Source organism: Saimiri boliviensis, chromosome 13, assembly GCF_048565385.1.
Source record: "Saimiri boliviensis isolate mSaiBol1 chromosome 13, mSaiBol1.pri, whole genome shotgun sequence".
In the NCBI taxonomy this organism is placed as follows: domain Eukaryota; kingdom Metazoa; phylum Chordata; class Mammalia; order Primates; family Cebidae; genus Saimiri; species Saimiri boliviensis.
The window spans coordinates 104021316-104047319 of NC_133461.1; the positions used below are offsets into that span (position 1 = coordinate 104021316).

A 26004-nucleotide genomic window follows, 5' to 3' on the forward strand; every position below is an offset into this window, starting at 1 on the left:
AAGATCCAATAAAATTTTACCAACTGTTGGTGCTTTACAAGTAAGATAGTAATGTCCTTTTTACCCATGTGATTTCAAGGTTAATCATTTGTGAATGCGTTAACTGCCTTTGCTCTACATGTTTGTAGAATTTAGTTTATGAAAGTATATTCTGGATCATGCCTTATCCAAGCAGTGTTTAGGTAAATATTCAAATCAGGATAAAATATATTGTGAAAAGTGCTATTATGGTCTTATGGTATGACATTTTCTTAGAATATCAGTTTACGAACTGAGCTGTAATTCCTGAATTTAATTGTTCTTTTATGCCTTAAAATTGTCTCTTATTACAGTGTTGAAATTCTTCTCACATCATTTTCAATTATTGTTGGCCTGAGTCTGCATTCAGATTAGTAATTTAAAGTGAAAGATGTTCCTTATCCTGTGAACAATCCTTGTGCATAAGAAAATTCAATTCTTACATGTTATCTTTTTCTGTTACAAAAGAATTGCTGATATCATGGACTTAGATGACCTTTGTAGGTCATTTACTGCCATAATTTAATGATTATATGCTTAAACTAGGTAAATTAAGGTAAAAATTTTGAAATGCCGGTATATATGCTTTTGTTTATATTAATACACATTGGAACATTATTCTCAATATACAGAAGAGCTTAGCATTTTCTCAGTAAAATATTGTATCTTCAGTGTCACATGCATGTTTTGATCCTGTTTGTTATATTCTTAATCATTTTGCTCTGTAGTGATCATACAAGTGATCATTCTAACAATTTGGATCTTTTTGCTTTAGGTCTTGTTTGCATTAGGGGCCTCTCAGTGCAGGGCACAGACATCTGATTTGACCAAGGTGAAACATAAAGGGAAATGTATTCTCTGCTGAAACAAAACAGCAAGAAGAGCAGGGATGTGTTGGGGCTTAGGGATTATTGGAATAAGGGATGTGAGCACTGCACAGCTTTCTCCATTGGTCTGCTCTATGTTTCTTAGCATGTCTGCTTCGTCCTCCCACAAACTAGCTGCTTCCCTGTAGTGAGGAATTTACCAGACTAATGTCTTCCTGCACCTGAGCACAGTTATGGTGTCTGTTCACCTTTCCCCTCATCTGATTAGAAAATTTTGGGGAGAGCAAGACTTGGCTTTCTTGTGCACCTACCCTATTGGCCAGAAGGTGGGTATTATAAGTGATAGCCCAAGAACATGTTCTTAGAAACAGTGAGGTGTCCTAGGCAGACAAAGTAATAAGTGCCTATTGTTGTTCCTTTTATGACTTTTGGAATAAAAGTGGTTCTAATAGTCAGTGACTCTGAAATGACATGAAATACTAGATTGTTTCATATGCTGTGAAATCTTTAGTTTTGACATTTCTAATTCAAGTATTAGGATGGATACTTTTCAATAATAGGTGAAATTCATATAATTTACTTTTGTTTATGCTGATACAGAGTGCTGCTTCATACAGGGAATGATTTAAATAACTGTATACAGATAACTAACTGCTCTGATATGACTACTATAGGAAAATACTATGATTGGGGATTTTTGTCCATATAATAAAAAAAGTTATTGAAGTCATCTAAAGTAAGATCACTTTATGAAATATTTTGATAACACGAAGAGTGAAGATAGCAACAAACAGCACTACTTCATTTTCAAGGGAAAAGAATGTTTAAGTATTTTCATTGTAACATATTGTGGGGGAACCTAAGCCATCAAGAAAGAATATAATAATCATGAAAATAGGTCTTTTTAGCATGATGGCCAGCTTGTCACAAGAGAGTATTGGAAGAAATCAGGCCATAACATTTCTAGGTGTAGGGCAGATACTGTGGCCCATGGGCACAAATGGCCTGCAACGTGTTTAGAGTCAGAATGTGTTTGTTTGGTTTTGTTTTATTTAATGAGCTTCTTTTTAAAACTAGGACTATTTCATCTGAAGTTCTAGGTTTCTGCCTACTTATTTTTAAAAGGATTTGAAAGATAAAACATTAGTGAAATGGAATAGGCAATCCAAAGGTAGTGCAGATTGATATGGAAATTGTGTATATGATAAAGGCAGCATTTCACATCAGAGGAGAAGACAGATACTCAGTAAAAACATGACATCTAGCTGTCCATTTGGGATGAAATAAAGCCGCAATTTTTTATACTTGTTAAGTCAATAAAAATTTTAGTTGGAGCAAGGATTTTAAATGTAGAAAATTACTGCTCAGGCCTCTAGGTTCATCAGTAATTCCAGTAGTTTTATCTAAATGGCTTTAACTGAGACTTAAAGGAGTAGAACAACTTGCGTCTCAAATCATGTTTCCAGTTAAGTCCTGCAATGTATTGGAAAGGAGAATGATGTGTGCTTTTAGAGTCAATAAAATCTAGGCTTAAGTCTTTTTCCTACTTTTCATTCAGATTTTTTGTAAGGTACGAAACACTACTGTGAGCCTTAGTTTCCTCAGTAATCAGTCTGTTAACATAAAATGAAATGAATAAAGACCATCTACCACAGAGGGTTGCTGTGAGGATTAGATAAGATTATGTTATGTGAACCTCTTACGTAATAACTGCCTAGAAGTAACCATTTAATAAAAGTTTTTGTGTAGAAGGATGAAGAAACAGTGAGACCTTTAATAGCTATGGGGCACTGGCCCAGAGCAGATGTTTGTTTGAGAAAGATGAAAAAATTCCTTGACATCTATTTCCATCTGCAAACATTTATTGAGAGCCTACTACATGTCATGCATTATATTTGGCACTAGAACAATAAAAATCAAAATAAAAGAGGTTACCACTTTAAAAAATCTTGAATGAGAGAGTCAGGTCTTATGAGAAAGGAATTCAAGGCTGGGCACAGTGGCTGTTGCCTGTAATCCCAGCACATTGAGAGGAGGAGGTGTATTCAATACAAAAGTAGCTGGGCTTGGTGGCAGGTGCCTGTAGTCCCACTCAGGAGGCTAAGGCAGGAGAATGGCTTGAACCCAGGAGGCTGAGGTTGCAGTGAGCCAAGAACATGCCATGCTGTTGCACCCCAGCATGGATGACAAGAGTGAAACTCCGTATCAGAAAAAAAAAAAAAAAGGAATTAAAGTAGTGAGAATTTTTACAGTATTTGACTGCTTTCTTAATATTGTTATTCTCTCTAAGAAGACATTTTCTGATATGCTGCAGTATCTTGTACTAGTTAAAGGAAACATGTAGAAGCAATTTCCTAAGAAAAATGAATAGCTCTGTTTGGCTACAACCACAAAAGATCTATTTCTCAGTGTAGTTATTAACAGAGAATGCATTACCAGAGATGAAAAACGTAAGAAATTGCTAAGTAGTAGACGAAATGGTGCTTAATTTTTTTTAAAAATGTACCTCTCTTTTCCACTTAAATATTTTTGCTGGTTATTAGCATTTTCTTGGACTTTGCTTAGCAAATTACTTGTTTTCACTAAATGAAGTTCTAGAGAATTCCTAGGTCAGTTTAGCTAATATTTGGTAAATAATGTAATATAAACACATTTTTCAGCAATTTTCCATGAATAATATGGAATAATATACTTGAGATAGACAAAACACTTGTGAGCTGTCACATAGCCTGGGCTTATGCCCTATATGTACCTCATCTGTTGTTTTGGTATTATTTACATAACTAATATTTTGGTTCTGATATTTACCAAAACTGAGGAAAATATAAATTGTATGCCATATGAAATTAGGTTTTATGTTATGCCCATGTTCACCTAGTAATACATATAGTAACTGTACCAATCCATTTGCTGAGGCAAAAAACATTCTAGCGTGGAACATACCTTAATTTTCAATAAAGAAGTTTATGTAGAAATATTGCAGCTTCTGCTGAGCATTCTCTATAATGATATGTGCTTTAGTAGATACTGTCAATAAAGAGACTTTATCTTTTTTTTTTCAGTTTGCTGGAAACCATGTCTCATTATACAGATGAACCCAGATTTACCATAGAGCAGATAGATCTGCTTCAGCGCCTTCGGCGTACTGGAATGACTAAACATGAAATTCTCCATGCCTTGGAAACTTTGGACCGTCTTGATCAAGAGCATAGTGATAAGTTTGGAAGAAGGTCCAGCTATGGAGGAAGTTCATATGGGAATAGTACCAACAATGTCCCAGCATCTTCCTCTACAGCTACAGCTTCCACACAGACGCAGCATTCGGGAATGTCCCCATCACCTAGCAACAGTTATGATACTTCCCCACAGCCTTGCACTACCAATCAAAATGGAAGGGAGAATAATGAGCGATTATCTACGTCCAATGGAAAGATGTCACCAACTCGCTACCATGCAAACAGCATGGGTCAGAGGTCATACAGTTTTGAAGCCTCAGAAGAGGACCTAGATGTAGATGATAAAGTGGAGGAATTAATGAGGTTAGTGACTTTGCTTATTCAGAGTCCCTAAAAATGTGTTCTTAGATTGTTTTTAGGTAGTATGCTGCATTTCAGCTACTTAGCTGTAGAAACTGTTATAACTTCCTCTTCTTGCCTTTGGAGATGAAAGAAAGTTCAGGTTTTATGTTTTTAATTTAAATTTTCTCTTCTTTACTTCAGCCCTTTCTCTTTGCTGCTTGATAAACCTTTTCTGTTCTCTATCAAACACCAGTCTTCTCTATGACTCTTAATAGCTAATTTCTGAAAAACAGACACATTCTAATCCTTAAATCTGTTGTAAGCACTTTTTCTGAGGGATAATTTTTATACAGAATATATACACTCTTAACTTTTCTCTCCAACATTCCAATCAAGAAAATAATTTGGGGTAACTATTATGTGGGGTTCTAATTTTAGCAATGGATGGCACGCACGCGCGCGCGCACACACACACACACACACACACACGGGGTACCTATTACATAGGTTTTAATTTTAGCAACGGACATGCGTATGCACTCACACACACACACATTGTCTTTTATAAGTTTAAGCACTTAGAATTTTAAACACTGAGAAAACCACTTTCAACAGACGTAATTAGGAAAGGCTTCACTGTGGACCTGAGACTCCTTGAGGGTAACACCATGTGTTTTATATTGGGCCTCCAGGATCTGGAACTTTCTTTGGCACATGGTAAGGGCCTAATATGTTCAGTGAAGGGTGACCTTGACCTAAATGCTAAAGAATAGCATTTGTTTTTAAAATACCGGAACTTTATTTGAAGTTAAGGGATAGTAAAGGGCAGAAAAGGCAAGCCGTGTCTTTAGGCTGATAAAGATTACTGATGGGTAAGACAATGTAATAAGAATAATATATTAGGAGACAATACAGGTTTTGGGAGACTTTGAGTTCCATACTAGTTTATTTACTTTTCTTGGAATTGAGGCATTTTGTATAAACTTCTCTAGGAATAGAGATGATAAAAGTATTGTTTTCACTAGATTTCCACTGCCATAGAAGCAAAAGAGCCTACAGATAAATTAGTTACAGTAGATAATGAAAGAAACTATAGCAGGAATTTGTCAGAAATAAAAATAGGACCTGGGCCGGGCGCGGTGGCTCAAGCACTTTGGGAGACCGAGGCGGGTGGATCATGAGGTCAAGAGATTGAGACCATCCTGGTCAACACGGTGAAACCCCGTCTCTACTAAAAATACAAAAAATTAGCCGGGCATGGTGGCGCATGCCTGTAATCCCAGCTACTCAGGAGGCTGAGGCAGGAGAATTGCCTGAGCCCAGGAGGCGGAGGTTGCGGTGAGCCGATATGGCGCCATTGCACTCCAACCTGGGTAACAAGAGCGAAACTCCGTCTCAAAAAAAAAAAAAAAAAAAAAAAAAAGATTTTTAAACTTCAAGATGGAATAATAGTGACTTAATATTGCCACATGGAAGATCTGTCCTGAAGACCCACAATGCTGAAATATCCTTCAAACAAATAAATTGTCCTGAATTTATTTTTAGGTGGAAATTCTAAAAATGAAATTCTTAACTAAATTGACTATTGTATATGGATTCCACTGTCATGTTAATAGTTTATGTAATTAATAGTTTGATACAGCAGTTAGAGTTACAAGCAATTATTGTTGTGTTTTTTTGAGACGGAGTATCACTCTGTCACCCAGGCTGAAGTGCAGTGGTGTGATCTCAGCTCACTGCAACCTCTGCTTCCCAGGCTGAAGTGGTTTTCCTGCCTCACCTTCCCGAGTAGCTAGGACTGCAGGTGTGTGCCACCATGCAGGCTAATTTTCTTTAAAAGTAAAAATATAAGAGATTAACTTGGCTTTGAATTCCTTTTCATGTGTTAAAATACGTGACCAAACTTCAGGTATTGATTTTGAATGTAAGATTGTTAAGAGCAAGAACTATTTGGGCAAATAAAAGTTACTTTGCCCATTGAAACATAACAAGGTTAGCTTTTAGTTATTCTGAGTAGAGAGGATATCATCAATTTTAAAAGGATGCCAACCTGGTTTTTTTGGTGGTGTTCCTGTTAATCAGTTTTGATAAGATTTCTACGTAGCAGTTCTTTTTTTTTCTTTTTGTGGTGGAATTTCACTCTTGTTGCCCTGGCTGGAGTGCAATGGCACAATCTTGGCTCATGGTAACCTCTGCCTCCTGGGTTCAAGTGATTCTCCTGCCTCAGCCTCCCGAATAGCTAGGATTACAGGCATGCACCACCACGCCTGGCGAATTTTGTATTTTTAGTAGAGACGAGGTTTCTTAATGTTGGTCAGGCTGGTCTCAAACTCCCAACCTCAGGTGATCCTCCTGTCTCAGCTTCCCAAAGTGCTGGGATTACAGGCATGAGCCACTGCACCTGGCCTAATAGTTAATTCTTAAATGTGTATGAGAGTAACAAGAAGTATGGGAAAACTCATTAGTAAAAGCCTCTGGAAGATTGTTCAGAATAATAAGGGTCTAAAAACTTGACTTTTAACTCATAGGTTGACCTGTTTTAATTCAACTGTATGCTCAAAATAATAAACCTATTTAGCAATGACTGGGATTTGTATTTAAATCCCATAATTACATACATGCCAGGTTTACTGTAAAATATACACAGGTTTCTACTTATCAGTATTTATATACTATCACTTGTTGTATAATCAGGAGACTTCATCTTCTTCCGTTTCTCTGCTTCTTTATTAGAACTGTTGCTTTGGGTTCTCCTGATCATCTCAGGGTGTCAGTGGCCCTTCTGGATCTCTCTGGTCCTCTGCCATTGCACTCTAACCCACTGCTGCACTCCTGCCTTCCTCCATTGTGTCCCCTCTCACGCTTCTCCGGTTGTAGGTGACAACAATCCTTGGGTCAGTGGGAAAGTTTATTGGATGACAGTCTCACTTGTAATCATTACAACCATAATGTGAGGTTCATCAAAGAAACTGAAATTCACAAAAATTAAATACTTTTCCCAAGAGAACTTAAATATTAACTGGCAGAGTCTAAATTATATCTTTATTATCAATATGTCACTGGTGTACATTGCCTCTCTAAATAAATTTTTCATGTCTGTAGATTTTGCTAAGATTTTAGGGAAGGTGGTTAATTAACATAAGACATAGTATGAATTGCCATAATGGGCTTTGCATCCCCCTCCCCCATGATATTTGCTACTTCAAAATGATCACTTACTAACCAAGTGAATTTTTATTTAGTGGAATGTTAGAGAAATATTTTGAGCAGTGGATATTTCTGAGTATTCCGTGCCCTTTTAGCAATGTACTGCCCTTGCTGATCACTAGACGCTATGGTGATACTATAGCCCATTGGAAGTGGTGGTCTTGGGTAGGGGAGCCTGGGTACCTGAATGCCTTGCTGTCTCCTTTTCTACCTGTGTGCTTCACCTCTTGCTTATTCATATTCCTCAACTCAAACACAAGACACATTTTAAAAAATCTTGTAATTCCTTGACTTTACAAACTTAACTCCTAATAATTTCGAGATACATAATGGAGATTTTTTTTTTTTTTTTTTTGAGACGGAGTTTCTCTCTTGTTACCCAGGCTGGAGTGCAATGGCGCAATATCGGCTCACCGCAACCTCCGCCTCCTGGGTCCAGGCAATTCTCCTACCTCAGCCTCCTGAGTAGCTGGGATTACAGGCACGCGCCACCATGCCCAGCTAACTTTTTGTATTTTTAGTAGAGACAGGGTTTCACCATGTTGACCAAGATGGTCTCGATCTCTTGACCTCGTGATCCACCCGCCTCGGCCTCCCAAAGTGCTGGGATTACAGGCGTGAGCCACCGCGCCCGGCCTTTTTTTTTTTTTTTTTTTTAAAGACAGTCTCACTCTGTCACCCACCCTGGTACAGTGTTGCAGTCTTGGCTGACTGCAACCTCCATTTCCTGGGTTCAAGCAATTCTCGTGTCTCAGCCTCCCAAGTCGCTGGGATTACAGCATACACCACCACCCCCAGCTAATTTTTTTTGCATTTTTAGTAGAGATGGAGTTTCACCATGTTGACCAGGCTGGTCTCGAACTCCTGGACTCAAGTAATCTGCCCACCTCAGCCCCCTAAAGTGTTGGGATTACAGGTGTGAACCACTGCGCTCAGCCCATAATGGAGATTTTCTTGTAGAACTTCATCAAGTTATAATTGTATACCATATCAACTCATTAAGAAAGAGTGAGAAAGTAACTTTGATTTTTTTCATTTTTGATTTAGGGTTAAAAAAAAAAAAGGTAAACTAGCATATGAAGTTAACAGATTGTTGAATGTAACACTTTAGGAAGGACTTCAAAGCCAAAAATAAAGACCTATTTTACATTTTAATGTTTAAAAATGCATCTATTAATATGTAAATATATGTGTAGGGGTGTGTGTATATACACATCTGCTAATAGCATATAGCTACTAATGTGTGTTTTAGATACATATTATGAAATAATTTAAATGAAGTTTATCAGAATTTATTAATAATGCCACACATTAAAGATGTTACTGTTAACCACCCATGTACTAAATTTTATGATGTTAGTATTTTGTTTAAAACTTTGAGACTTTATTCTAAGTTGGTTATCTATAGGCCAAGTATTTTACTTGCATAGGTAGGATGTGCATGTTCTGTAGATAAGACAAGATGGTCATGATTCCAGTTATTATGTCATTGATACATATATAGTAACTTTTATTTTTGAGTTGTTTTTTAAAATTTAAGGTTATACTTTATCTCCATGGGTGAAAATTTATGGGGAAAAAGTTTTATTCAAACGTGAAAGAAATTTGTACATCATTGTATTTTTCCAAGTGTGAAATAGTCTGTCTTGGTACATGTTGCTTCATCCCTGGAAGTCTTTGAGAGAGGTGATTACCTTTAAGAGATCCTAAAGAATGTGCAGTGTATATTAACTATGAAAATATGGAAGATCTTAAAGCATATTATTTTTTAACACAGGTGGTCTTTAGTATTCTTTGTTCTAGAAAAAGAAGCAATGTCATTTTGAACTACTGTAAATAATTCTTTTCCTGTCTGATTTGGTAAGCTTAAGTCTATTTGAGAATAAAAATTTAAAGCTGTTTTATAAATTATCTAGATCAGGCTTTCCATTTTTCAAGCTTTTATCTCCAACTACAGATTTTTTCATTCATTGAACAAATTAAGCTCTATTATATGCAAACCCCATAATGAATAAGGCACAATCTTTGTGCTACAGGACTTTACAGGGTAGTAGGAGAGATAAGATTAGGAACAACTATAATACAGAACAGCATGTAATGTATTAGCATGTGAGTAGTAATATTGAAATGTTAAAGTTAGCCATTGCAAAAAGAGATAAGCTGTTAAGATCAGGGAGAACTTCTTTGAATAGATGACAGTTAAATCGTGCCTTAGTAAAAGGTGATTCCATAAAGAAGCATCACTGATGAATTCATCCAGACACTAAGAATGGTCTATAGGTAACAGTGGAAAGTTTAGCAAGTTATAAAAATAATGGCAATGGAGGGTAAGAGGGAAGAATTTCATCCTGGTGTGGAAATCATCCAGATGAATCTAGGATGGCAATAATTTGAAAAAGTCAGTAGGAGGAAATGACATGGACTTAAACTGGTTAGATGCAAATCAAGTAAGTAGCTTATATTTGAAGTAAGCCACAGAATCAAAGACAAGATCACCCTACTCTTCATTTTAATCCCGTAAGACTTGAGGCACAGAAATCTTCTTGAAGAGTATGAGATTTTAGAAGAGAGGAAGGAGAGGATACATTCTTTTTAAGGAGGATGTTAAATTACAGATGAAGAAAGAAATGAGGGGTGGGAGAAAATGAGAGAATTAGATTTAGAGTAAATGAAGTTTCCCTTCACACTTAATAAAGTGGTGATTTCATAGATTACAGTGAGGACAATGGTAGTAGCAGGTCCTTAAAGAAGGCTGAATGAGGAGAGAATAAGGCAGGGTGGCGGTGGCAGAGGTAAAGGGTGATGTCGAAGTTTGAACAACAAAGCTAAACTGCTAGCATGGAACTTTTAAAAATACTTAAAAGAGAATTGGACACAATGAAAGTAGAATATATTTACTATTTTGAAAATAACTAGTGAAACCAACTAAATGACCTATCACGGCTTGTGTATAGAACTCTTAATGCTACCTTAAAGTACCTGGTATAGATGTTTACTTCAGTCTTATGTGATTATAGCAGATCAGTTGTTTCTTCTTTTCATGGGAACTTTTCTGAATTTTTATAAAATAATAGTCAATGTTTTTGTAGCATGGTGTATTACAGACATGTATATTTAATTTCATTGCTAGGAGAAAAATTTTAAAAGCCTTGTGAAAGGGGTATTAATACTTTTTGTTGTTGTTGTTTTGTTGTTGTTGTTGTTGTTGTTGTTAGATGGAGTTCCACTCTGTCACCCCAGGCTGGATTGCAGTGGCGCAATCTTGGCTCACTGCAGCCTCCACCCGCTGGGTTCAAGCAATTCTCCTGTGTCAGCCTCCCAAGTAGCTGGGATTACAGGCAGGTGCCACCACACCTGGCTAGGTTTTATATTTTTAGTAGAGATGGGGTTTCACCATATTGCCCAGGCTGGTCTCCCAAAGTTCTGGGATTACAGGAGTGAGTGACTGCACCTGGCCAATGCTTTTATTTTATTAGATGAAACAGCAGGGGTTCAGCTTTGTTAAATGATTTGCCCATGCACACCCTTATTTTTTAAGTCTTTTGTTTTGATTTTTGAGAAAACTCTCTGGTAAAGCAGTGAAGATTTTTTTATTTCTATTTTTTTTGAGGCGGAGTCTTGCTCTGTCACCCAGGCTGGAATGCAGTGGCACGACTTCGGCTTACTGCAACCTCTTCCTCCAGGGTTCAAGCAATTCTCCTGCCTCAGCCTCCTGAGTAACTGACATTACAGGTGTGAACCACCACACCCAGCTAGTTTTTTAATATTTTTGTTAGAGACGGGGGTCTCACCATGTTGGTCAGGTTGTTCTCAAACTCCTCACCTCAAGTGATATGCCTGCCTCCGCCTCCCAAAGTGTTGGGATTAAGGTGTTGTGAGCCACCATGCCTGGCCATTTCCGTTTTTTAAAACATCGGTACTTAGAAACTTGTCAAATATCTAAAACTGCGAATTGCTACTGTTTGGCAGATTTTCGGGGTTCCTTCTGTCTTGTACAGTCCTTAGTAATGTATATCATGCTTCAAGGCTATGAATAATTTACGAACTGGATATTTCTTATTGCAATAATTGACTTATCTCCTCTATATGATTTAGTGTCTACTGTAGATGAATTTGATTTAAAATAAATTGATTTAAATTTCAATGTAAATTAGTAGTCAGAAAACCCCATTGAATTATTTTCCCCCATAAAAGTTCATTTTTTGATTTAACCTGAAGAAATCCCCTCTTAAATTCAGTTTCATTTCTCTGTAGGATCGTTCTATATATAAATGCAAATTTCAGATTAATTTTATATTTATATTAGAAACCAAATGATTTCATTATTTTATTTATATAAGCCAATTGAAATAGTGCTGAAGTTACCTCTTGTGCATTGATTATCGATGCATATTAGAAAGCTTTTGTTCTACATTACCTGCATTTTAGTCAGCAATTATTTTGTTTGACTTTAAAACATATTTATTTGTACCTTTTTCTTTTTCGTATACACAATTTTAAAATAAAATGTGAATGCCTATTTTTCAAAGAAATATTTCAAATGTAGGCAGGCATTTTGGGAAGTAGATCTAACCAGAATCTAGATCAGTATGAGAAATTTTAAATACTGCATTAGGCATTTGATTATTTTTTTTCTTTAGGAATAATTTTTATTGGGATTTCCAACAGATAGATCAGCCGTATACTGTGGAGCTACAGATTGTAATCACCTCTCTGTTATTTTCCAAAATTTCCCAAAAGGAGCATGGATTTACAACAGAGTCCTTACAATAGATCATGTAACAACTATTCGTCTGGATGATCTAAAATACCTCATCCAAGTTAAATGACAACTCACTGTTTTTTGAATGGGATGCTTTAATTTTTCCAAATAGTCTATGGAGAGCTGTGAACCCCTTGAAAGAGTTTCTGGTTCTTTCACAAAACAATTGTTAAGGTTTTGTGATCCCTTTGTCTCAGATCAGGAGTCAACAAACTTCTCTAAAGGACCAGATAGTCAGAATTCTAGACTTTTTGGCCAAGAGGCAAAATTATAATATAGAGACATAGGCTGGTCACAATGGTTCACACCTATAATCCCAGCATTCTGGAAGGCCAAGGCAGGAGGATCACTTGAGGTCAGGAGTTCAGACCAGCCTGCCCAACATGGTGAAACCCCATCTCTACTAAAAATACAAAAATTAGCCAGGTGTGGTGGTGCATACCTATAATTCCAGCTACTCAGGAGGCTGAAGCAGGAGAATTGCTTACGCCTAGGAAGCAGAGGTTGCAGTGAGCCAAGACTCTGCCACTGCACTCCAGCCTGGGCTACAGAGTGAGACTCCATCTCAAAAAAAAAAAAGGATATAATGTAGAGACATATACAAGACAGAAAACAAACAACCACAAATTTCTGTTGACAAAAGTCAATGCAGAATAGTAATAACTGGGTACAGTTTTTGAAAATATAGAAGGAAATTGCAGGGGGAGGGATATTTTGCTTAGTTTGTGTTTATTGTTAGCATTTTCTGTCATCAAATTGATTGCAAATGTTCATCTCTGAAAATGATTCTTAGCTCATAGGTTGTATAAAATAGGTGGCAGGCCAGAAGTAGCCCATAGGCCATAATTTGCTGACCCTGTGTTAGATAAGAAGTTACCTCTATTCTGTGTTACTTTTGAGCTTGAACAGAAACCACTGCTCTATTTATGTAATCCTTTTGAAGATAAAGCATTCAGCGAGAAATTGGTCAGTCTTAAGGGTTTGACTATAATTTTTGTTTATTAATACTTGTTCTGGTGGAGAAACAGAAGTCTTGCCATTCATTGTCATTCTTGTGAATGTCTAGTCTTTTGAGAATTTGTTGAGTCTTTAAAAATTTGTTACAGGCATTTTAGTGGAGGAAAAATGAGGTCTATAATATAATATCAAGGACACTGAATATTGTATAGTTTTAAGTATTCTTATATACTATACAAAATGAATAAATGACTTTTTAATACTAAAACTTTATATTCAGCTCATCCCACTTTAAATTTTTTGTTTATACAGGAAAAGAAGTTAAAGAGCAAAGCCTTTCTTCAGATGGCTAACATTTTTACAGTTGTGAGAATGATGATTTCTTTTTCCTTAATCATTTTAAAGGTTTTTAAGTGAACATTATTCATGCAGTTGTGTAGTTAACATGCAAGCCCACAATCTGCTCACAACTGAATTTGTTGTTGTTGCTCTTTATTTTTCTAGGATTTCTGTCTGTGTAAGATACACTCATTCCCCAGTAATGAAACTTTGTATATACCATATGACAGCCTTGTTCCTAATGTGAATTATACAGAGCATGCGATTAACCATCCTCTGGTATGAGACTTATATCTACTGTGGTCTTCACTAAAGCGTCTGTCTGATGGTGTGATGTTTTAGGACTGCAATATTTGGTGTTTCTTGGTTCATTGTAATTTCATATTTTCACACAAGTTTGGTCTGTTTACCTTTTATTTTTGTGTCCTTTCTGTGTTCTCCCCACCTCTCTGCTTCACCTTTCTTTTAGCAAAGATGAGGATTTCTACCTTCAACATACATTGTTGGTCTTGTCTTCTGTTTTTGTTAGGAGGGACAGCAGTGTGATAAAAGAGGAAATCAAAGCCTTTCTTGCCAATCGGAGGATTTCCCAAGCAGTTGTTGCACAGGTAACAGGTAAGAGCTGAAGAGCCCTTTATTCTGGAATCATGTCTAGTCTGTGCCTTCTGGTGCAGATGTTGGAATATTGCTTGCATTTCTGCACTGCAGTGCAGATCTGTCAACTTAGGCATAATAATGTATGCCTGTGATTTAAAACCCTTTGTCTCCAATATCACCGAACTTCTCTAGTGACTTTTTTTTACTTGTGCTAATAAATTTTATAGCATTTGTAATAAGCACAAAATTCCCTATTTTGTGGCTAAAAAAGGTTCCCATAGTTTGCTTTTAATTGTAACAGTGTATGACACATGCACATCCAACTGCTTTCTATACTGTTATGTTTTTAAAAGCTTTGTAGTCCTCCAAATATAGTCTCTGATTATACCAGTTAAAAAATTATTCATGAGGGTAAAGAAAGTTGTTTTTTAAACCAGTTTCCATATGTAAAAGCATTCCTTGAAACATTACTGAGAAGAGTTACCATTGTCTTCTCTTTGTTCTTTATATCCCATCCCATTCTCCACCCCCACCCAAGCCCCATCCTTAGTATGTGGTGTATATGTGTCATTCTCTATTCAGATTGCATTTTTTATGAAGTTCTTAAATTTGGGGGCAGATGTCTTTTCTTTGTTAATGTGTGATCTTTCTTTCTTAGATCCCAGTGATTTCTAAGACCCTTAAAAAAATTAACTGGACCTTAGTCATTAGGAGAACCAGAAACTCTTTCAACTACATTTTGTAGTTGCTTCATTGTTGTGCTTTATATATTAATAGATAACAAAAATTAATTTTCCTTTTATTAACATTCTACTAGCTGGCTATGTGAATTTGGGTTTTTTAGCCTCTGTGCCTCAGCTTTCTTCCTTCTACAATGAAATAGTTGGATCTGGTCTTCAAAAATACCTTCTGATTTTAAGATATTCTAGTGTGTATGTGTTTAATATATTACACTAGTAATATATTTTTATAAACAAACTTGTTTATGGTAAAATAATTAACAGTGTCTTTCTGTGTAGCAGTCTTATATATACACCAAAGGACAGTGTGTTAGTTTAATTGTTGCAGTATTTAGGTGTTTTTCTATAGGATATTTAAAATATGTTGTAACCTTTATCTTCAAGGACCAAGTTACGGTGCCTAATGCAATGTAAGGACAAGTCAAGTAGGTTTTAGTGAAACTCACTGATGTGGGCTTTAAAAAGATGAAATGTTGTCTTTCAGTACTTACATTTCAGCCTCCATGACTAGAAGCAATAGTATCTTTCAGTTTGCCAGCCTAAAACTAAAAAAGACAAAATTGTGTTATACAATAGCATTGCAACACTGATACTTTTTAAGTAGAAGTATTTCTTAGTGTATTGAATTCCCTGAATATTGAATCATTTTGGACTTTTAAAATAGTAGCTTTGAAACCCATCCAACCTTAATTAATGCAAATCATAGTAAAATACCTTTAAAAAGCATTTCTTGAGCATATCTAAAGGCATTGGGTAAACTATAATGGGTTAAACATGATGCATTATACATAGTATTGCCTTTTTTGGAAAGGGAAACTGAAAGATGTGTTTTTCCATCTTGCTACTCAAAATATAGTACATGGAACAGCATTATTGGCATCACCTGGGAGCTTGCTAGAGTTGTGAAAATACTGAGTACTGCTCTAAATGTGCTGAAACATAATTTACATTTTAACCAGAAGCCCAGGTGATTTCAGTTTGAGAAATACTATTGTAGGCTACTGGTAAACTTTACTGACATTAACTTCAATGGATTGGCATTAACATTACCTCATGGTAATAGTCATGATGCCATCCCGTTTTTATTTTTGTTTTGTTTTTGGTTTTGAGACAGGGTCTCGCTCTATTGCCGAGGCTAGAGTGCTGTGGCGTGTAATCATGGCTCACTGCAGCCTCCACCTCCTAGGCTCTTCCCATATCAGCCTCCTGAGTAGCTGAGGCTGCAGTTGTACACCACCACACCTGGCTAATTTTTATATTTTACTTCTTTTTTTTTTTAAACAGAGTCAGTCACCCAGGCTGGAGTGCAGTGGTGTGATCTGGGCTCACTGCAATGTCTGCTTCCCTGCGATCGATTCTCCTGCCTCAGCCTCCCAAGTAGCTGGGATTTGAGGCACCTCCCACCACTCCTGGCTAATCTTTGTGTTTTTAGTAGACAGGGTTTGACCATATTGGCCAGGTTGGTCTCGAACTCCAGAGCTCAGGTGATCCACCCACCTCGGCCTCCCAAAGTGCTGTGATTACAGGTATGAGCCACCACTCTCCACCTGTTTTTTACTTTTTGTAGAGATGAGGTTTCACCATATTGCTCAGGCTAGTCGAGCTCTTAGGATTACAGGTGTTAGGCACCGTGGCACCTGGGCATCATCTCCTGTTTTTGCAAGCAAGAACTGAAAATACATTTACACATTTTTTATCTATTGTACCACGTGGACCTTTCTTTTGCTGCCATAACTATGGAATTTGGTAGTGTTACAAACTTCTTTCCCCAATTCAGCCTCACCCCAACTTGTTCTTGTCCTCTTCATTTCTACTCCAGAAGTTTGGGTTCATCTTCCCTTGATTAGATATCCTTGATGATTTTCTGTTGTCTAAAAACTGAAATTTCTTAATCCCAGCACTTTGGGAGGCCAAGGGTGGTAGATCACCTGAGGTCAGGAGTTCAAGACTAGCCTGGCAAACATGGTGAAACCCCCATCTCTACTAAAAATACAAAAATTAGCTGGGCGTGGTAGCTGGCACCTGTAATCCCAGCTACTTGGGAGGCTGAGACAAGAGAATCGCTTGAACCCAGGAGGCAGACGTTGCAGTTAGCCGAGATCGCGCCATTGCACTCCAGCCTGGGGGACAAGAGTGAAACTTCATCTCAAATTTAAAAAAAAAAAAAAATTGTAATCGGACTCCAGCCTTCTCTTTTTTGCCATCTTCTATTCAGTATGCCCCCAGCTGAATTTCACTATTTGCTATTTCCAGAATTCTGCTCAGTTGGATGCTTCCAGAGTTTTGGTTGTCCCAAGGATACCTCTCACCTTCTCATCTCAGTTCTACCAATTTGTTTATCAAGATTATCTCAGCTATTAACCCTCATTCTAACTTCTTGACCACTTTAGTCCTTGCAGACATCTCTTTTTTTCTGAAATTAATTACACTTAGTTCTCCACCTGGAGGTTTAGTACACATTTTAGTTATGCATTTTTAGAGCAGTGTTCTTCAAGAGTGACCTTTCCTTACACAAAGAGTCTAGCATTGTACATGTACTCTGAACATTTCTTGTTTACCTAGCTGCCTTGTAGTGTTAAGAGGAGAACTGGTGATGCAAACACAAGCTATACATATGAAAATTAGTCCAGTGACTTTGTTCAGTGACATGCCCTCTCCAAAAATAATAATTTACTTGCTCAACAAATGCTGTGTGAATTTTTGCCCTTAAGGAACTTACATTTTTATTTCATTTACTTCAGTTGTTTATATAAGGCCTGGGGAATGAGGATGATTGATAACCAGATTGGTTCATTGTCCTCTTGGTCAACTTACTGAATTCCTATGTTTTTTGTGTATGGTGTGTTATGTTTTTATCCCAGCCTGCCCAGCCATCAAGCTAAACTCAGCGGCAAGGCTTTTCGTTGCAGAGAAGAGATCTAGCTAGAGAATAGTGAGGTTACTAACTAACTAAAGGCTGGCCCTTGCAGTTGGTCCACTTAGATTAGAGTGAGCCTGAGTATAGAAGCCTTCTGGTTACCCAGAGCTAACTACCTGCAGTACCTCATCAGTGTATATATGCATTTTTCTATCTTTAAACAAATTAGTCAAGTGCGTCTTCAAAAAATAGTACCTGATCCACCTTAAGGTTTAGGATGTGGTGGTACTCCTGAATCTTATAACAAGTTCTCTTTAAAAGATGTAAGTTCAACTCTAATATGTGAAATGAGTCAACCTTGAGATAAAAATGAGAACGAGTGGTGCATAACAAAAGAAAATGCTAAATAAAAAAGTGTAATGAGGTACAAAATTATAACACATGTGCATGTTCCAGAAACAAATACAGAAGTTTCTTTTTATAGATTCGGAGGATTTCTATAATAAGATAAACAAGAAGTTCATGGGTGGGGTCTGTATAAATAATATCCTACTGATAGGAAAAATGACAGTATAAACAGGATGTAATAACAGTGCCTGCTGAATTCCCAGCATGTTATTTGTAGCTTCTTTCACAGTCGCAGCTGTTCCCACCAAGGGTGGATTTTTACCTCTGTAAGAGGTCAGCCAAGATTCTAAATTCTCACTAACAATGGTGGGTTGGTAAGCATAGTCCTTGCTTTAGTAATAAGCACATGTATTCTGAATTCACTTTCAGGGTAAAATGTTTTCTTAGGCTGTTTAAGAATGCTTAAAACATAATTTTTTAAAAAATGACCTCTGGGGAAAAAAAATCAAGCATGCAGAATAAATGAGTAAATGGGCAGAGCTTGATGAGCGCTTATCAGCCAAAGTAATAAATTGATTGGATGCATGTCCTCTGAAGAAATAAATACACGGAAGGAGGAAAAAATCAGCACCTCTGAATTTTAAGAAATGTACCAGAATTTTGTTTTCTTAAAATGTAGTAGTGTGATGAGGAAGTAACAGAATCTCAGTGTTCTGATCTTTCTGCCGTAAAATAGCCTTGTGACCCAGAGTCTCATTTTCCTTATTTATAAGATAAAGGGCTTTAACTAAATAGATTAACTAAATAGTTTCTTTCTTAGTTCCATTTGAACTGGCTGCTCTAACAAAATACCATGAACTAGGTGGCTTATAAACAAGAGAAATTATTTCTCACAGTTCTAGAGGCTGAGAAGTCCAGGATCAAGCCATATTCAGTGTCTGGTGAGAGACTGCTTTCTGGCTCATAGATCATGCCATCTCATTGTGTTGTCACATAGTGGCATGGGGAACGGGTCTCTCTTGGGCCTCTTTTATTGAGGCCCTAATTCTGGTTCAGAAGGATTCAACTCACATGACCTAATCACCTCCCAAAGATCCCACCTCCTAAAACCATCATCTTGGAGGTAAGAATTTCAACATAGGAATTATAGGGGGACATAAACATTCAACCATAGCAGCTTCTATATATATTTTCTAGCTGTCAAATTCTATTCTGTTTTTAAGTTGTAAATGCATTTTAACAGATGTGCATCTTATCTGTACCTAGTGATTTTCATTCCTAAAACGTAAGAATTTGTGTAAAGGCAAGTTCTGAACTGGTTTTAGAAATGTTGCAGCTGTACTCAGATCACTTAATTCCTTTTTAACCTATCTTTAAAATGAAGGATAAAACCACTGCGTATTCTATTTAATTATAGCAATTTCTTTGTAAAGGTAAAGAATTAAGTTCCCTAATCAGAGAACTGAAGATCGGACATTAAAAACTAAAGCATCAATGTATTAAAAAAAAAAAAAACAACCAACTTTATTTTCAGAGTAGTTTTAGGTTCACAGCTGCCTTCCATACACAGCTCTCTCCCACTATCACCATCCAGCAGCAGAATGATACCTTTGTTACTGTCGGTGAACCTACATTGACATGTCATTGTCACCTGAAGTTCATAGTTTATATTGGAGTTCACTCTCGGTTTTGCACATCCTATGGTGTTTGGACAAATGTTTAATGACATGTATCCACCACTGTAGTATTACACAGAGTTGTTGTACTGCCCCAAAAATTCTCTGTGCTTTGCCTGTTCATCCCCTCCTCCCCTAAGCTCCTGGCAACCACTGATCTTTTTATTGTTTCCCTAGTTTTGCCTTTCCAGAATGTCATATAGTTGGAATCATGCAGTGTGGAACTTCAGATTGGCTTCTTTCACATAGTAATATACATTTTCTGTTTCTCCCTGTCTCTTCATGGTTTGATAGCTCTGAATTTCCTGTTAGCACTGAATAATACTCCATTGTCTGGATGTACCACAATTTATTTCTCTATTCACCTACTGGATGGCATCTTAGTTGCTTCCAGGTTTTAGCAGTTATGAATAAAACTGCTATAAACAAGTAGAATGTCTATCTATATTAGTAAAGCAATGTTGGTAGAACGTAAGCTACAGACTATGGAATTGTCCTATTAGAATACAACTAGAAACAATTACCTTGCTAATTTGACAAGATTTTATTAATTCTTACCTAGTGGATTTTACCAGTTTTATGTGGATCTCCAGTTTGAAGGCTACCACCTGCCTACAGGATGGGTGGGCTTCTGCATGAAAGATGTAATCCTCTCTCCAAATGGAAGAGGTTTGGAGTTTTTCTTTTTGTTAGAGGAAACCTTTCAAATCTTTGAATGTACTTTGTTTACTCAACATTATAATTGTTTCGGCAGAGTGCATTTTGGGATTTTCTTTTGTTTTGCAGCCTGGGGGAATAGGAACAGATGTTATTCCATGGTTCAAAATATTCTTACTTTTTAATCTCAGTTTCTTCTATCTTCTTCTTTAATTTTTCGGAAAATTGTTTTCTTGTAAGCATAACATATGAAGTTACATTTTTTTCCCCCATAGGAGAAAAAACAGCCTCTTCCACATCTAAATGCCTGTGTTTTCTCACTTTGTTGATGGCTAAGTGAGGAATTGGCAGTGAAAATAATTTTTGAAGGTATTTTTTGTTGTTTGAAAATCAGTTCTCTACAATTATTGAAATTCATTGTCCTGCTGGGGCTTTGATCTTGTCAAATGCAGTGCATAGGAGTATACATTTTTGGTATAAATATTGGGAAGACTAGTTGTCAGGTATAAAATAGCATCTCTCTTTCACCTGTATATAAAGCAGAAACCGTATTTAAAAGAATGTTATCCTACTGCAAGCCCTGACAGTGACTTATAAAGGTTAGGCACAGATGTGATTTTTCCCCTCATTCAGTAATTATCATTTTTGTTTCTCTCCACTTCTTATTTCCTAAGATTGTGGGGAAAAGCCTGTACTTAGATACAATGTTCCTTTGATTGTTGTGTGAAATATTTCTTGCCTAATGTAATTTTAAAATTGTTATATTAAATATGTTAATATGTTAAGTATACAGAAATAAATAACAAAAGGAGGAAGTGATACCCCAGTAAAAAATTCAGAAGGTATCTCTGTGTGACAAAAAGCAAAACCTAAGGTTCATCTGTAGCTGTCAATCTTAAAGCAATATCATAAATATCACAAATAACATCCTGGAGAAGAAAGGCTCTGAAGAGAAAATAAATGCCATTTCTTGTAAATTCTAGATATGCTCCTTTATGCAGTAAAGAATTATTCTATTAATTCTTAAAAGTTTTACTCAAAATGAGGCCTTAAATCAAGGTGCTGCAAATAGTTTCGTGAGGAAGATGTAGCACTATATTTAACTAAGGAACTAATGCTTGAACTAACCAAACTGCAGCTGAGGGGCTTGATACCTGAGAGGCCTATACATTTTTTAAGCAAATCGTTCAAATTCTTTTGGCTTAGAAGAAAGCTTTTAATATCAGAATGTGTCAGCTTCAACTAAATTTGACTGTATCATTTGATTCTTACAAAATAAACTTGGAGATATGCAAGAGAATTTTGTTTTTTCCTTTGTTTTTATTACCTTTATTAAGATAAAATTTACATAAGAGTATAGGTCTCTGAGTTTTATCAAACTTATATAGCGGCATTAATCATCACCAAATTTAAGACACGACTATTTCAGTATTCCAAGAAGTTGTCTTGTGCCTTTTTGCAGTCAAATACTGTTTTCCCACCTGCAGTACCTGGCAACCATTCATCTGCATTCCTTCACTATTGATTTACCTTTTCTAGAATTTCATGTCAATGGAATCATACAAAACATATCTTTTGTATCTAACTTCTTTCATTTAGCATGATGCTTTTAAGATTCATGAGTGTTGTTACATATTTCAGTCATTTATGACTTTTGAATGCTGAATACTAATCCATTGAATGGATATAACAAAATTAGTTTATCCATTAATCAGTAGATGGACGTTTGGATTTTTTCCAGGGCGTGGCTATTTAGAACTAAGCTGCTATGAATATTTTGTATATAAGTTTTTGTGTGGGAATATGTTTTCATTTCCTATGGGTAAATACCCGGGAGTGGGATTGTGGGGTTGTTGGTAAACATACTTTTAACTTTTTAAGACACTGCCAAACTCTTTAGTGTGGCTGCACCATTTTGCATTCCCACCAGCAAAGAATGAGGTCTTACCACTCTGCTCTCTCTTCAGTACTTGGTGTTTGTGCTTATTAATGAGTTGAGTCATTCTAGTGCAAGTATAATGATATCTCATTCTAGTTTTATTTTGTGTTTTTCTAATGACTGATTATGTTGAGCATCTTTTTATATGATCACTTGTTATTCATGTAGCTTCTTGGGTGACATGTCTGTCAAATCTTTTGTCTATTATTCTTTAATCAGGTTTGCCTTATTTAGTATAAGAGCTCTTTTTATATTCTGGGTACAAGTCCTTAAATATACAGATATACATATTTCCTAGACCAAGGCTTGTGTTTTCATTTTCTTAAAAATATCTTTCTAAGAGCAAATGTTGTAAAATTTTAGGAAGTTGTATTTATCACTTTTTTTCTTTTGTAGTTTTTGCTTTTTGTGTTCTGAGAAAATTCGCTTGAAGTCTCAAAGATAGTCCCATGTTTTCCTCTGTACGCTTTATCTTTTTAGCTCTTACATTAGTTCTGTGGACCATTTAAAGTTAACTTCTGTATTGAGATAAGGGTTGAGGCATTTTTTTTTTTTCTTACGGAGATCCAGTTGTTAGAACACCATTTGTCAAAAAATCTAGTCTTTCCCCATTTGATTACTTTGTTTTCTTTCTGGAAACTCAGTTGGACATACATGCAAGGTCTGTTTCTGGGCTTTGTATTCTGTTCTGTCAATCTTTATGTCTGTCCTTACACCAGTAAAAATTAGATTATTCTAAGTCATGAAATCAGAAAGTGTAATTCTTCCCAATGTTGTTTTTCCTTTTCAAGATAACTGTTGACTTTACAGGTCTTTAGTATTTTTATATACATTTTAAAACTAGCTTTTCCGTTTCTGCAAAAAGTACATCTGTAAGTGAGATTGGGATTGTGTTAAATGTATACCTTGATCTGGCATTAAGAATTTACATCTTAATCATATCGAGTCTCAATCTATGAACGTGATTTGCTATGTTTTTACTTGTTTATGACTTTTTTATTTTCTCTCAGCCATTTTAGTGGTTTTCAGTGTACACGTTTTATACATATTAAATTCCTCGCTAAATATTTTATATTTTTGTTGTGATTATATTGGTATTGCTTTTAATTTTGGTACCCACTTCCTTGTTTCTTGTATCACAAATCAGTTGGTTTTATTATATTGACCTGTGAACTTGCTTAACTCAATTATTTGTTCTAGTAGCTTAAAAATTATTTTTAAAGGATTTTCTACACAATCATCTTATCTGTGAATGAGATAATTTTACTTCTTCCTTTTCAATATGTCTTTCTTGTTTCTTCTCCTCCCCCTCCCCCCCTTTTTTTTTTTTTTTTTTTGAGACGGAGTTTCGCTCTTGTTGCCCAGGCTGGAGTGCAATGGCGCAATCTCGGCTCACCGCAACCTCCGCCTCCTGGGTTCAGGCAATTCTCCTGCCTCAGCCTCCTGAGTAGCTGGGATTACAGGCACGTGCCACCATGCCCAGCTAATTTTTTGTATTTTTAGTAGAGACGGGGTTTCACCATGTTGACCAGGATGGTCTCGATCTCTTGACCTCGTGATCCACCTGCCTCGGCCTCCCAAAGTGCTGGGATTACAGGCTTGAGCCACCGCGCCGGGCCATTTCTTTTTCCCCCTTTATTGAACTAGGACCAACAGTTCAATCTTGAATGGAGTGACCAAAGCAGACATCCTTACCTTGTTCCCAGTCATAGGGAGCAAACATTCAATTTTTTACTGTTAAGTAGGATCTTAGCTGTGAGTTTTTCATAGTTGCCCTTTACCAAGATTCCTTTCAAGAAAGTTTTCTTCTATTTTTAATAGTTTTTATCATGATGGATGTTGTAGTTTATCAAATGCTTTTCGGTATCTGTTGAGATGACCAAATGGTTTTTCTTGCTTAGTCTTGTTAATATGGTAAATCACGTTGATTTACATTCTGGAAAAAATCTCACTCAGTTATGATATATGGTCCATTTTATATCATTTCATTTAATTTGCTGATATTAAGAATTATTGCATCTGACGTTATTCTGGGTTTATGTTTTACTTGCCTGTGTTCTTTCTATTCTTATTATAACAAAACTATACAATGACATTATAACGTTGGCCTCATGAGATAAGTTGCTAAGTGGTCCTTTCTCTTGTATTTTCTGGAAGCATTTGTGTAGAATTGGTATTATTTCTTTCTTAAATATCTTTGCAACTATACCTTTTTATTATGGTGACTATCTTAAACTGTTTATAATTTACTACCTGGATCATAGGGCTTGTACCCTATACTGAAGTCAGCAGAAAAAATAAGAGAATGGTAGAGTTATTGGGTCCTTAATACCTTAAAGATTTCCAGCACTTTCCTATGTAATTTTACACGTGGCCCAAATATTCTTCTCTTGCCAGTTGCCTAAAATAACAGAATTACTAACCACAAACCAAATTAAATTAGCCTTAGACACAGCAGTGGCCCTTCCCTTATGTCCTTTTTAGTAAAGAACATAGTTTTTACTTGCTAAGCTAGGAGATTTTGCCTCCTATAGTAGTTTTAAAAATACTGAGTGGCCTGTCACTAGATCTCCTAAGCAAATCCGTGGACACCATCTTGCTTTTGAACTCATTGTGATTTGAAAGCACAAGTCCACTATAATATTGCCCCAGGCTCATCATTGTTCTTGATGAGAAATGTAGTCTGGGATTCTTAAAACTTTCTTAATGTGGTCCATCATTTAATGTTCTCAGTCATTTTAAGAACTAGAAGATGCTATTTTCTTAAAAATGTTTTTTTCTCCTTTGACAGTTATAAACATACTGCCTTTTGCTTCCAAGCCCTTCCATTGCCCAACAGTTTTTGTAGGACATTTTATTACCAGTTTATCTTGATTTTTCTAGGAGATAAAAAGGGTCTTTGAAATCCTTGAGTGCTGTGTGTTAAAATAATTACTATCATGCATAATAGATAGTAAGAAGAAGTATCTTAAGCCATTGTTTAGCGACATTGTTTTTACAGTCTTCAGCTTTATCATTATGCTGAATCCCTATCAGCATCTAGCTGTCCAAGTGAGTTATAGATGGCCGGTGGCTCTGCTTTTTACTAGCCCTCACCCTCTTAGCTAAACCTCTTTTTTTTTTAGGGTTTTTATTTTTAGCTATAACTTATTTAACACTATCAAGTGTTAGATGCCATGCTAAGAGTTTTATATACTTGAGAAGCAGGTGTTAACTTCCTCAGTTACACGAATGAGAAAACACAGGCATAAGAGGATTGACTTACTTGCCAGTAGTCATGCAGTTAATTGCTGTTTGTTTTGCTACACAGCCACTGCTCTTTACATAGCAGTTTGGTGTATAGAGAAAATATAATACCATTGTCAAGGGTGTGACTTTGAGGATGGACTGCCTGGGTTCAAAAATCTGATTTCCATCCCTTACTTATTATATAACTTTGGCCAAATTACTGAATGTCTTAAGCCTCAATTTCTCCTCTTCTAGAAAACAGAATAACAGTAGTACCTACCTAAATGAGTACTTGGGTGGATTAAACGAGTTAGTTTAGGTAAAGTTTGAAATA

At 36.3% G+C, this 26004-nt stretch overlaps 1 protein-coding gene across 17 annotated transcripts in view; it reads left to right on the forward strand.

Moving 5' to 3' along the window:
* Positions 1-26004, forward strand: part of HMBOX1 (homeobox containing 1) — a 167379-nt gene that overhangs the window by 78163 nt on the left and 63212 nt on the right. For all 17 annotated transcript variants that reach the window (XR_012513306.1, XM_074384137.1, XM_039461137.2 and 14 more), the window contains exons 3-4: positions 3908-4384; positions 14158-14243. Coding sequence is in view for 16 of the 17 variants with exons in the window: in XM_074384137.1 (XP_074240238.1) it covers positions 3908-4384; positions 14158-14243 (563 nt within the window). In the remaining variant the exon portion in view is untranslated. The remainder of the gene's footprint in view (positions 1-3907; positions 4385-14157; positions 14244-26004) is intronic.